Source organism: Elaeis guineensis, chromosome 8, assembly GCF_000442705.2.
Source record: "Elaeis guineensis isolate ETL-2024a chromosome 8, EG11, whole genome shotgun sequence".
In the NCBI taxonomy this organism is placed as follows: domain Eukaryota; kingdom Viridiplantae; phylum Streptophyta; class Magnoliopsida; order Arecales; family Arecaceae; genus Elaeis; species Elaeis guineensis.
This window is the reverse complement of record NC_026000.2, coordinates 3,301,895-3,316,303: the sequence shown is the minus strand read 5'-3', so window position 1 is coordinate 3,316,303 and position 14,409 is coordinate 3,301,895. Positions and strand designations below refer to the sequence as shown.

At 40.7% G+C, this 14,409-nt stretch overlaps 1 protein-coding gene and 1 long non-coding RNA gene across 2 annotated transcripts; one reads left to right on the top strand and one right to left on the bottom strand.

The window, feature by feature from the left end:
- The first annotated feature begins 1,697 nt into the window (after positions 1-1,697).
- On the top strand, positions 1,698-4,015 carry LOC105050757 (uncharacterized). The gene is made up of 2 exons (XR_833086.3): positions 1,698-2,013; positions 3,475-4,015. It is a non-coding gene; the product is annotated as an uncharacterized lncRNA (long non-coding RNA).
- Positions 4,016-10,668: 6,653 nt separating this feature from the next.
- Positions 10,669-14,017, bottom strand: LOC105050758 (S-adenosylmethionine decarboxylase proenzyme). Its single transcript, XM_010930896.3, has 3 exons — positions 13,799-14,017; positions 12,478-12,629; positions 10,669-12,370 (listed from the first exon to the last, which is right to left on the bottom strand). The coding sequence occupies exon 3, from the start codon at positions 12,179-12,181 to the stop codon at positions 10,973-10,975; it is 1,209 nt and encodes a 402-aa protein (XP_010929198.1). The 5' UTR covers positions 12,182-12,370; positions 12,478-12,629; positions 13,799-14,017; the 3' UTR covers positions 10,669-10,972.
- Positions 14,018-14,409: the final 392 nt, after the last annotated feature.

Sequence of the window (14,409 nt, the reverse complement as noted above, 5' to 3'; positions counted from 1 at the left end):
GATAAGCCAATGGACCGCTTATATTCTTTAAAAGAGTGCTCGTTAGTTTAGTGATCTTTCAAAATGTGCTCTATCCCACTATCTCAAGTTAGCACGAAGTTCAAAATGTCACCCTTCCAGCTTATTCAAATATAGCTTTAGATATAGCTATGCTTTCTTTTTAAGTTTTGGTGGTCCTCCATCACATGGGTTTTCCTAATGAAATCTCCTTCTCGATCGGCATTTGAATTCTTAATTTAGACGATAGATATGGGAATCCACGATAATATTACAAAATATAGTGCACCTTTTAATCAATAAAAATGGCTGCAATTAGATAAGGTTGGAAGCACTACAGTCAAAGATTTTTTTTCCTCGTGAAAAAAAGGTGGTAAGAATCAATCTCTCATGGCTCTACTCGAACGTGATTCTTGATAATTAACTACAATAGATGATCTTAGCCACTCGATTTATGCCAAACTCTCAGCTTATTTAGTCCCTTGAAAGGTGGTTCAACTATTTTCACTCGAAAGACATGTCCACGGGAGCGTTCCACCAAAAATCAAGTTTGTGTGTTCTTGAATTCATAGAAGTGGAGACTGAATTTCTCTGATTTTAAAGCATCACTAGCATAAGGAAATGCCGAACTTACTTTGAATAAAGTGAACCGAAGTTGCTCTCAAGCAGTTTCTTTCGTGTTTCAATCAAATGCGTCAAGAAAATACAAATTTATTACCCGATGCGGCAGATTTTTGCTGGTTTGACATGGGTTATCCAAGTCATGCACATCGAGGGCTCAACCCTTACGAAACACATGAATAACCCCTGGTGGCCTCAGGATCCTATTTTATCCTCTTAGCTTAGGTTGGGTTACTACAATAATGAAAGCTATGATTTCTATCGAAAAATTTCGTGCTATATGATAATGTGTGCCATATGATAGTTGTTAGATAGTTATTTGGATGAGCATTTTTAGTGATCGGCTTCCATCCACTTTGATTTTTCAGTAATACATATTTATAAAAAGATTAACAATACTATAGATTGAATGGCAATATATGACTAGCCATACCGAATCTATGCTATGCGCAATTTTTGACAGATATTTTCATTGAATTTTTGGATGTTTTATTTTTTTTAGTTTTCATGGATATTTGGAAGAACACAGGAATATCCTCTGTCTATTCCAGGATCCTACTTTAACCTCCTACAGTCCTATTTCAGGTTGCCACAACGGTGGAAGACCGTGTATATATTTTTTAATCCGGTAAGAACGGAAGGCTGTATTTATCTTAACGGGTGAACAGGGGAGTCGCTCCTGAACCGCGCCGCTGAGGCCGCAGTTTGGCAGGGAGATGGATTTTACGTGGAAGCTCAGGGCTGGACTACCCAAGAAATAATAAGCACGTCGATACACCCGATTCGTGGGTGGACAGCAGTGCACCAGCCGTGTTAACAAGTCAAGGTAAATCTTCTCAGAGGTGACGGGATCTCGGTCACTTGGTCAACCACCAACGGTAACAAACACCACGACGGTCTCGGTTGATCTACCGTCTGAGATCCATGTTTCAGTGGCATGAACGTAATTAACCCAGACTTTAGGCTTATTTATTACCAACAGTTCCACGGCACCTATTTATTCTTGTTGCGATAAGATATTGTTAAAAAAAATCAAAAGATGTCGTCATTTTCTACTGTTTTACTGGTCCTCAGTCCTCTCACGGTCTCGCTCCACAGTAGGAGCCGTCACACAGAAAGAGGCCACGCATCCTCGTTTTGGAGAGCCCATCTCCTTCCAAAAAAAAAAAAAGAGCACTCCGCATCTCTCCACTTTCATGCATTAGAGATAGAAAGCAACGGCAACATTAAGGAGGGCGTGCGGGGGTCCCTGCGAGACTGCAATTGATCGATGGTTGAGAGCGCTGCTTGGGTACGAAGAGATCTGAGATAAATGCTCGTCAGTAGTGGATTTGGTCCATTCTTGGCGGCGAAGGAGAAGACAGAGAAAAAAAAGGAGGGTTAGGAGGAAGAAAGGTAAGAAATCTATCATCAATCTATCCATCTATCTTATCTACTTATCGGTACTTGTTTAAACTCCCACCCCTTTCCGTTCTCCTCTCAGCTTTCCTGGATTTCTGTGCACTTCCCCTCCTCTCATGAAAGACAGCCATCCCTCTTGAAAGATCTCCCCATCTTCATTATTTAAAAAATGAATAAAATAAATTGATAAGAAAGGTTCAGATGATGTTCAGTCAAGATGCAAGCATAGCCGTTGGATTTTGTTTTCAAATATTTTCTTTTGCTTCTATTTATTTATTTATTTTTTCCAAAACTATATCAGAGATTTAAGAGCTTGGCCGTTTCCTCAGACATTCCATGTCCGGTCCAATGGTGGTGGTCTCGACACTCGATTCCAAGCTTCAGCCTCAAAACAGTCGTTCAAACCAGTCCCCCGTCCATCCCGTCCCATCTCCCAGCGTTCTGTTTTTTTTGGTACAATCTCCCACCGGCCTTTGCTTGCTTCTTGGGCTTCTAAAATCTAAATTTAGACCACCCCCGCCCTAGCCGCTCGGTAGGTTTTTCTCGACCAAGCCGCGGCCATCTCGAATGACCATATTGACCTTCTCTTCACACCGGTGCCACGGTTGTAATCTCTAGGGGTAATTTAGTAATCGTGGCAGGGGGTGACGTGTCGATGGTCCCGTTGGGAAATCTCGTCGCGGTGTTGCTGGTCTGTGGTTGCCAGAGGCCACGCACATGGAAGCGGCAGCGCCCGCGGCAGGGCTGCTACATACATTTAGAACTCTTACCCCCAGGTCGTTTTCTATTATATATATAAATATTAAATACATGTATTTTTTTTTTCCGATTCTTATACCATTTTTTTTTCAAATTATTTTTTAAAAAAATAATAGAGTAGGATAGCATAAGGCCAAAATAACTATGTAATTTAATAGTAAATGACCCCAAAATTAAGGGGAGCCATTAAATTACTGACCTCCAACTGTCATTAATGGGTTGATAGAGGGGAAAAAAAAAGAGAATGGAGAGGAGAAATCCCAAGACCATTGCTGGCTTGCTTCTTTCTTATTTCCACTTCTTTGGCTCTCTCCGGCTCTCAAGCCTCGTAGGAGCGGCCCAAAGCTCTCACATGGATACGCGAAATCCGGGAAGAGTACGGTTCTTGATCGCCGCGTCCCCGAATTACCCCCGGTTTAAACCTTCTCTTCTGGGCATTATATCTCTTAGTCAAGGATAGCAGTAGGGGCATTTCGGTCATTTCGAGGTCTTTGGGTACAAATATTTCAGGTTGGAAGCTATTGCTTGTGGGATAGAGAGTTCAGAGAGGGATGGGAGGAGAGGAGAGGAGAGGAGAGGGCGGAAGAAGTTGGAAGGAGTGCACTTAATCTGGGGTTGATAAATATCAAAGAGTTCTCCAAGAGGGAAAAAAAGGAGAGAGATTTACTGCCCTTTACTTTGTTTCTTTCTCTCCAGGAGAATGAGTAGAGTGAAGAGAAAGCAAGAGCAGCGAAGAGGTCTCCTCCCTCAAAAGGGCGGCAGGCCTCTACGCCCGAGCTAAAGAAAGAGGGGAAGAGAGCATTGGTCTCCAAGGCAAAGGCATCCGGTTCTCTCGGCATGGAAGAAGGCGCCGCGGCGTCGGCAATGGCGGCGGTGGCGGAGGAGGAGGAGACGGCGACGGCCTACTGCTGGTGGTGGTGGTGGTGGTGGAAGGCTACAGACGCAAGATGATTGAGGTTTTCTTCTTTGTTTTGAGGTGTATGTCCGCTTTTGGAACCGGGATATTGGCGTAATAGGCTCAATCACTTTTTTTTAAAAATATATGTATATATTGTTTTGGTGGTTTTGTTTTTATTTTTGTTTTCAAATTCTACTTTGTCTTCTTGTTCTTCTGTACGTCTATAGCGTTGGTTTGATCATGTGAATGAGATGTGGGCATGTTGCCATATAAATGGTTAATGATGATGGTTGGTGGGAATGGGAAGACAGGAACATTGGCTTTGGCTTGGCTTCGTCATCTCCTTTCCCTTGCTTCCGTTTTGTATGGTTGATTGGATGGATGGTTTGTTTGGCTTGTCATCTCTCTTTCTTTCTTTATCTCGTTTGTCTGTTGTAGTTTGGTCGCTGTATTTGGCCACCATGTAACAAATTCTGATAGAACCCCGTCACCCATGTTGGAAAACGACTGGGATGTATACGGGACAAAGAGGTCTGCCTCCAATCTGGGCCTACATCTCATACCATGTGGAATTGTGGATGCTGAACTATCGTCTCCTACCACCATATTTGCCACCCTCTTGTCCTCAGTGACTACAGGAGAGTTCAATGCAATAGATATATGCATGGCAACAATTGCAAATGAATTTTTTTTTTTTTTTTTTTGATCTTTCTTGTGTAGGAGGTTACATTGGCTTGTCTTTTTTTTTTTTAAAAAAAATATCCGCTGGCTAAAAAAGTGGAAGGCCGTTGCCAGGCCTTCAAGCATTCCCTGCCCCTCCCTGAAGGCAGGTACCTCTGAATCAGCCGGCCAGCCCGCTGGTTAACCATTTAGAAGGGTAGGAAAATTCTGGGTTATTGGGAGAGCTCGCAAAGCACTGCGACTTCAGGTATTCCAGGTGGTCAGGTGAGTGAGGTGCAGGACTATCGATGCTGCATCTCAATTGCTTACAGACTTGGAAGCGTCTACGTTAATTTGTTTCAATTACTTTCACCGTGCGGTAGAGCAAGCCTTTGTGCCATTTTGCTAGATTGGAGAGGCCAACACCGAACTGGATACCATTTTCGAGCAGACCGTGCCATGCCTGACCACCTAATTTCATGCTCGTCCACATGCTTCAACTGTGCCTGTCACTGTTGCATACGTATACTAATGCTAACACAAGCCGTCATCGTGCCTCGAGCCTACTACTACATTATGTCTCTCAGGAACCTTGTCCATGGAAACACCGACATCCAGGACGTGTTCGACCATCTTCTGCAACCACCTCGAATGCCACTCAAAACCACCAAGTTAAGGCGTCAAATACATGACCTCTACTTAAACAAGCAGCTGCCCAAGGAGCTCATGCTTAATAATATGTAACACTTATAAGAACACCCATCCAGAATGGAAGAGCGTATACCCAACTTTGATGTTCCTCTTATTTCCAACTAGCAACCTATGTATGTAACGTCGGAAGGTTGGGAAGTGGGAAGCAGCTTTGTAAAACATTTGCCTCTTAGTTTGAACATCTTAATAACCCAGCGGATTGTTTCTTCCAGGGAAAGAGAGATGGTGCAGAACCCATGCATTATGCATGAGATGACAGGAGTTGACTCAAAAGGTTAAAATCAAGCAACCACTTTTAATTTTGTTGTATGTATGCCTATCATGATCCAAGAATAATCTTTTTGTGACCTAGGGAGATGATCGAGTTTGAAAGGGCATAAGCATAAAACTCTATAGGGTTAGGGCCTAATAACAGATCTTTTTAAAATAACTGAAGCATCACCTTACTTAGCAATGCCATCCAACCGAACATAAACTAGCATTTGTGTTATTTATACATGTGCTTGAAGCGTACGCTTATGACAATAATTGGTTTGTTTATATGTTGTGTGTTACTCAATTTAATCCGGGCACTATCAACTTAGACTGAAAAGATTGTGATGCCCCACACGCATTGCAACTAGCAGCATTGCTCAGGTCCACGAATGAAGTCAAAACATGCAATGATGTTCAATTAACACAAGGCCCACCATTAAGGTCTGCACTTAGTCATTTAGCTGAAATAAAATGCACAGTTGTCAGAATGACTATAAGAGATTTTTTTTTTTTTTTAAACGGTCTCTAATTCCTCCCTTGCGTATCAGATGTTAGTCCTGCATTACTTAGCCTGCAGTACGGAACCATCCTTCCGAATGCATGGAATTTCTAATTTGTCAGCTTTGCACGTTTTGTGTTTTTTTCCCAGTTATATTTGAAATCACTAGTTTTCCTGAGACCAACTTGCGTTGAGGATCCCAACTTCATAGGCCTTCTAGATGCTAAAAGCAACCAGTTAGACTGTCGATCCTAATGATGGCCTAAGATTGACATTGATTGAAGCACTACAGAAATATTCAATTATAATTCTTAAATATTGGACGAAGGCTCAAACTTCAAAATACATCATGACGCGAGAAATGAAAAGGTGATAATGTTCTATCAAAAAAAAAGAAAAGATGATAATATGGAACAGAATTCGCAATCTAAGCTTTAGTCTTAAAACGACACCCAACTAAGCCAATAGGCAACAACAACGGTCAAGCTGCACCTTCCTTAAACAATCCATTCTAATAATCAAATCTGGTAAATCCTGACGAGCATTTACGTCCCGGAGCTTTTAGTCTCACCACAATCTTTTGCTAGATGGACAGCCACTAAATCCCAGCATCATCCGTGAGATGCAACGGGAATTACAGACTATCTGGAGAAATCACTGCTGCTTTGCGTCAATATAGATGACCATTACACCTCTCATTCCGGGCAAGGCATCCCAAAATCTAAATCAGTCAGAGCTCGATATGAAGCTAAAATTTGGTGAAACCTACCGGAAAGGCTAAGAACCCCCCGCACCACCCCACCCCCCACCCCCCACACACATGCAGTCCAGTATCTTCCATCCAATGTGTTAGGCCGGAAGTTACAACCTTCCGAAAATCTTGTTTAACAAAGTCAACATCATGCTTGCTTCGACTCGTTGGACCTTGACTTGCCAAAAAGACTGTATCTCTTCCCTAAACTTGAAACACTGCATTCTATATTCATCAAGGATGAATTGGTAGATTATATTCTTTAAACCTAAACTGAATTTAAACATATTTTTCCAAAAAATATGCTTAAATAATCTACATATATAATCTTGTGTATGAGTGAACCTTTCAACAAAATACAAAGTCCTTCTTTTTGCCCAAATTTCTGGTTTTTTTGCTCTACATATGGCTGGCAGTCTTGAGCTAGTCATAGCGTTGCACTGCCTGACGATTGTCGTGCTTGTGGAATCAATACTTTTACACAAAAAGAGGTTCAAAGCGAATTGGAAATAGATAATGCTGATCATGAATTCGGTCTTGGTAGGGATAAATAATGAAAAAGAAATCCAAAAGAAAGAGTTATGCAGGCTAGTTTGTTATGGTTATAATTTAGCAATGGTTGATAGGATGTTCTTCGTATAAAAAATACAACTAATTCTCTCAAAGTTTTCACGAGAACCTCTCGAGAAACTATGAACTATGAAGGGCCATAATTGTAGGCACTGTAAGGCATCATTAAGTCTTCACTATTTTGTTATTATTAGGCCCTGTGTTCGACCGTTCATAAAATTGATCTACACGTTTCCGGGTCATAACACTCTTCTCCAGAAGAGCTGTTGATTGTCTATCAACCATCTCATGGAAGTTTAATGGCTATGTATGGAAGAAACTACACCTAATGGAAACAAAAAAACTGTAACAGCCTTAGCAAACTCGCACATTCTGTGCTAGATTAATGTTGTTTAATGGAATCAACATCATGACTTCATCCTATATATGAATATTTGATAAGACAACATCACATACATAATTTTAACTATTGAGGCAAATTCTGACTTGTAACAATAAATGAACAACTCTAGCAAAAGGGAAGAGGCTTCCCATGGACTTCATTGAGAAGAACACCGGATAGCATAATAATTGATATTAACCCATGCATGGAAATTAGCAAGTGTCTCACAACTACGATGTCATCAGCAACATCAGGCCTTGAACAAGTATGAATGAGAAGCTTTTATTTGAAGAAATGCATTAATTCTTGATAAATAGGAGAATGCCCCTATGTACCCGGAAAATCATGTAAAGTTAATAAGACTAGGTATGGATGATTATATGAGCCAAAACTATGATAAGAAATTCTAGAGACAGTTTTCCACCTTTTATTTTTTTTCCAAGGTTAGATGATATCAATTCTATTATGGTGCAAATAAACTTCTCACCACAATTGTAAGAAAAATCAGAAATAAATACTATATTTGTGCAAAAGAACAGGTGTTGATGAGTCAACATGGTCTAAGAGTTCTTTATCCAACTTATAATAGTTTTATTTCAAACAATCACTCCCCAACAGCAAGGTTTCCAAGCTCGTGGAAGCAAAGATAACAACACAAGCATACATGTTCAACAAACCCTTTTGCAGTGAAAGGGTACATGCGTACATCCTTGGACATCTTCGCATGTAATATGGCGAACGCATACTGTGCGTATGGTGATCCTTGTGCATACAAATGGTATAGACATGAACTAGTCGTACCAGATGCAAACTAGGCCAATGGTGGCGCTAGGGAATGGAGATGCAGGTTAAATGTACATTGTTGAACCTTTCTAAACATAATTAGAGAGTGGAACATTGGATTGAACTGTTTTGTAAAAGAGTAGAATCTGCTGAACATCAAAACCTGTTATACACCTACCATAAGGACAGGTGCTTATGACAAACATTGTTGAAGCTATACATGTCAAACATTGAACACTTGGCATTTAAAGAATCAACTAATTAGGGAGAAGATGATATCAGATTTTGAGTTACCCTTGCATAATCTGTATATTAAAATAGTGATGCCTATGCTAAAACAAGTTGGTTCTGAATCTTAGAAAGAAGGGAAGATGTTATAATCAATCAATACTGCTGTTATACATTGCATGAACACAGTAGATGATATACATCATACATCAGATTTGCACAAAGATGGCAGCTGCTCCTGGGAATAAAAGACTTGTACAGCAGACTGTTGGGGCCTGCTAAATATTCAGTCTCTTATGCAAAAATATTGTTACTAAATATGCTGTTCATGTGCATTAGATGACTCTTTGCCTGTGAATGCAGCCCATAACATGGACTTACCATGTGCACTCTACACTGCTTAATGAGGTGCTTATTGATGCACTAGTGCTCCTCTCCATGGCAAGGGGATACCATGCCTGCACCCATTTGGTGTGCCACAAGATTACAGCTATTATACAACATCTGCATGTCACGAAGATGAGCTAGGCCTAAGTATACATGCAGGTTACGCTTTGATAAAAAAAGTACATTGATATCTCTTTCTGGAACCAATGGTTGCAGTAACCGCCTAACTCATTTTTTAGAAACTTGCTGTTTTTCAAACTATCCACTTCCAGTCTTATAGTTTGGAACAATTAATTACAACCCCTTCCAAGAATCCGCCAAGAATGTTTGCTTGAACTGAAAACGAAACACAAAAAACACAAGCGAGGATATATACATGTAGATGGATGCACACACACACACACACACACACACACATATATATATATATATATATATATATATGTATATATAAAGTACATTCAATTATATATACATGCATATATATATGAAGGTACTTATCTATATGTACATGAAGGCCATGTGAAGATAAAGAAAATTGGTCAGCACCAATAAGTATCAAAAACGTATACCCTCACCTTTACAAACGAAGGTGCTAAGCCATGAAGGTTAGATGATTGTTAATATGGTCAAAAAATGGCCTTAGATTAGTTAATTAGTGGCAAGTTAGTTCTAGCTCAACCACATTTACCACTCCAATAAGATCCACGTACTATCAATCTTCTTTTTCCCTTTATTTTTTCTTTACCATGTTCTTTGTTCTCTCACATTAAACTTTCACAGAATCACAACAATATTTATCACACTGAATTATATATCATAACTTTCTTTAGAAAATAAAAACCTGGATGTTTCCGATCATTAAAAAAAAAAAAAATCTACCAAAGTGACAGATAGAAACACAGAAAAAGACAAACAATGGCAATTTTACTGATACGAATGAGGCGGAAATATCGACACTTTGCCCACTGCTAAAAGCCTTCCATGAATTCCCCTCCATCTTCGCCAGCTCGCTTTACAGCTGAAATGGAAATGAGCTTCTCTGATTCCGTTTTTATCAGTGCATGAAAAAACTGGGGAAAACGCTGTGAACAATGTATGGAAGATGTTTAAAATTTGTAAGCCGACAGATTGTTTACATCATGATTTCCAGGCGTTACCTTTCCCACTAGGTTCAAAAATCACAGCATTTGTACCATATGCCCAAATCACAAGCCCAATGCCCCATGAAACTGATGAACGGGATTGCAGAGTTTCCCTTGGGCGTGGCTCCATAACCAAATGGAAACTGAATTTAATTCACATTAAACTGAACCCAAAGCTGAAGAATTGACAGCAGCGTTTTGCGAGAATTACAGAATATGTTTCTCAAGCCTGCAACTCACATCAAACAGGCAATGTAACACAGCAATCAAGTGAGCATGGTAATCATCAGTAAATGAAAATCAAACCAAAACTAGCAAGAACAGGTACATGGCAGAAACACTCAAAAGAAGCAAAGGGCGACCACCAGGAGGAAAAAAAAAAATTCTTCATGCACTTCCATTGAACAGCAGGTCCCAGCAAACAATAAAAAGATCAATCAGGTCAAAATCATATCACAATCACGAATACAAAAAACGAAAGAAAACATACACACGCACACACAATCATTGTATCACCTGATGCTCCCATGCAACCACCATCATCAGAAATATAAAGAAGGTATCATCATATCCCTACAAGGACAAGAGTGCCAGCGAACATAAGTGGCATGGAAATCCATAGATAACCAACCTCACATTTTATTCAAGCTCTGTAAATTTATTAAGGTTCAGATAATCCAACATCAAACATCACTTGACCAAAAACTTTTAAATTCCAAACAGACTGCTCATTGTGGCAGACACAGCAAGCCACCCAGAGCTCTTATTCAGACCCCAACACATGAAAGTAACATACCACTAACAAACTCAAATATCATATATAATAACATAAGCAAATACTAATAGCCTGGCTGGCTGCTTAGCTAATTAAGCCAAAAGATAGGCAAATACTAACAGACTTGCTTTCACGACCATAACCATCCTCTCAGAACATCTTCTTATCTTTCCCATCTTTCTCCTCCACCGCCTCCTCACCTTCCCAGCTGTATCCTGTTTTTTCGACGTTGCCGGCTTTCTCCATACTGTCTCCTTCCCAGCAATGCAGGATGGATCTTGGCGACACAGCAGTAACAGCAGAAGCAGCAAAGTTCTGGTACATCAACAGACCACCACCTGGTAGCTCCTGCTCGACCAGATCATTACAGGCATAACCATCTATTTCCACCTTCTTCGACCATGTGCCTGCTAGCCGACATCCACCAAAGATAGTAACTGCAACAGAGAACTCCAAAGGGCCAAAGCACCTGAGAACCCTCTTGATCAAGTCCCCAAATACCAATGAGCCAGGGTTGAGACCCATGGCTTCATAACTAGCATAGCTGAAACCTTCCTCTGGGGTCACGTGGATTGTGGAGAAAGCAGGGCCATGGATTGCATTCATTGAGTATCCACAGGGATCGAATTCAAAGTCACATATTTCCATCTCGGGGATGATATCTGAAATCCCAGAGAGCTTTGTCATCTCCTTAGAGGAAGAAGAATGTCCAACCACAGAATTCTTGAAGAAGATCGATGCCTGCTCAGTGCTCAGTCCAGTCATGCACATCTCAAGAGTAACCATGGGCGGCTCAGGCTTCTGGGTGGCATAATATATGTGCCAGTTACGGTTGGGTGCCACTGGATCACCTATCACATAAGCATTACCACCTGACTTGAGGCCACCAAAGAACTGATTAAGGACAGAAACCTCCTCTGAGAAGCTGCGGTGGGGAGATGGCTGGGCACCAGGGAAGATGAAGGTTCCACGGGAGTACTTTGCAGACAGAGGAGAGAGCGACAGCTCCTTGGCAAGCTCCAGGATTCTGGGAATGGACAGAAGGAGCCTCGTAGTCCCGCAGGTCTTCAGGATTATCTTACATGGGTACACGAAGAGACTTGACTCGGAGAGAACATAAGAATCAAAGTCCTTGTTTGAGAGCTGAGACACAACGGTGCACCGTGCCAACTCCAGAATAGAGTCGATCTGGGCCCGTGAGAGGGCACGCAGGCCCCGGCCTTGGGGATCCACAAAGACAGGTGCCTCAGAGAAAGTGATCTCAAGGCGCTTCTCGTAGCCCTCAAACCCAATCGGTGAGACTGGGGAAGGGTTCGGTGAATCAACCAACGAGGATGCCATCGAATCAGAATCAAGCATGAGAATATGAGTGGTCAATGAAGGAGAAGAGAGGGCGACAAGAAGGGAGACTGAGAGTGAGGTCTGCTTATCAGAAAAGCAGCTAGCCAGAGAAGTTGGTTTAAAGCAGAAATGAAACTGGAATTGTGGGAAATCCTACTCTACGAAAGAGGACATCAAATAGGGATATCAAGATGGCTTTCTCACGCACTGCAACAGATCAAGATAACAACATATTAGTAGCTAGTATACAAATAAAAGATAACAGATGAATAAAAAAAAAAAAAAAATGAACATCTGAGTTCTCTTCTACTTACGTTGGAGTATGCAGCAGACTGGAACTTCTTGATTCCACCGTGCGGTCGAACGTCTTCAATGCTGTAGCCAAGGGGAACTTCGTACTGTAATGAACTACTACTGCTAGACTTCTCCTTGCCACCTTTGGACTCCATTAAAACATCCACACCTCCTGTGACACCAGAAAAAAACAGGTTAGTCTCACCAATTTCAGTTTAATTATTTCATGAGGGCAGAATGGCACAAGATCTAATTCTAGCAAACAGGTTAACAAAGAAAAGGATTGCAAAAAGTGTTTTAATAGCACATATCTATTGATACAAAAACAAGAAATAAAGAAATAAAATTAAATAAGCATGCGTGACAGAATCACACAAGAAACATAATACATATAGTCCATATCACGTTTTACTCTAAGAACAGAACCAAGATAGGGGAAATAAAAGAAAAGGAACAGGAATAACAGAATCTAACCTATGAAACAATAACGCAGCTAGAGAAAAACATATAGAGGAACAACACATGGAAATCTACAGAACATATATTGAAGCAGATAAGAATAAATAATTAGTAAAACTATAAACAGTAAACCAGGGGCCTTCCCACCGTGTACAGAGAAACATAAAAAGGAAAAATACCAGAAGATAAAGAAGAGCGCAAAAGAATAAATATTAGGCCAAATAAAACAGAAAAAAACAAACAAAACACGGGATTCATAGGATGTAAGGGCAGAGGAAACACAGTGAGAATACCAAATAAATACCGACGGATCATATGTTGAAGCAAATAAGAATAAAGACCATGTCCTGCCACACCCAGATCTACCATAAAAAAATAAAACTAGAAACAAAGACATGCATCAAAGGAAAAAAAAAAGATATATCACAAAACCATGAACAGTAAAAAAGGAAACAAAATTAGCCAAAAAAAGAAAAAAAAAACACCAGAATATAGCAACAAGAAACCCAAGATTTGTCGTTCTGAAGATTGAAAAGAAAACAATCGCATCCATCAACAATGGCTATCGATTCAACATCTAAATCCATCACAAAACACAGAAAAGAGACGGAAACACCCATCAAAGAACAGATCTGAAACCAAATCGAAACCCTAGAGAACACCCAGTTCTTGTTGTTATTCAAACAAAAAGAAAAAAGAAAAAAGAAAAAAAGAATCAAAAAGAACAACGATAACATGAATACCAAACAATATGTAAATCTATGCGATTATCACCGGAGAAAACAATATAAATTCGATCAAACCACAATACGTCTAACACATCTCATCACAAAAACGAAAAAAAGAATAATCAAAAAACAGAGAATAGAAGAAGAAACATACTGTTTAATCAGAAAAGACTCTGCTCGAAGGCGGCGGCGAAAAACTCAACAAGCTCTGAAGCCGAGAGAGAAGAGATAACAGGATGAGAGAGGGAGAGCACCAAAAGAAGTCGAAACCTAGCGAGGGATGGATGGATCCGAGAGAGCTCGGAGGCGAGAAACAAGACAGGCTTTATAAAGAGAATCAGGTCTCTGGAAGAACTCGAAGACGTGGGGGAGCGAATTTCTTTAGCTGTGGCCCCCTATTTATAGCCCCCCTCAGACGCTTTGGCCCGCTTGGCTTGCCCCGCAAGTCGTTGGACCCTGGTAACCCCAAACAATTACTTTTATTCCTTGTTGATTGGACGCTTAGCACCCGTCCTAAGCTTTAAATTTTTTTAATTTTGGTTTCTTAGGTTACCTTGTGGAATCGGCATTCCCACTCCGATAGCGAGTTGGAATCCTAGCACGGCAAGGAAACGCAGTTTCAGTTCGAGTGCGCTAAAGCCAGCAAGCGGATTTTTCCTCGTGACGCTTCCAGCCGGGTGCGGTTTGGTTCCGCTGAAATTCCCTGGCCAGCTGACTCCTAGGTCGCCAATGAGATTTTGACGTGAAAGTAGAGGACCCCCAAAA

Bases quoted from the DNA above. Each gene is read 5' to 3' on its own strand.
- LOC105050758 (XM_010930896.3), bottom strand. From the start codon at position 12,181: ATGCTTGATTCTGATTCGATGGCATCCTCGTTGGTTGATTCACCGAAC.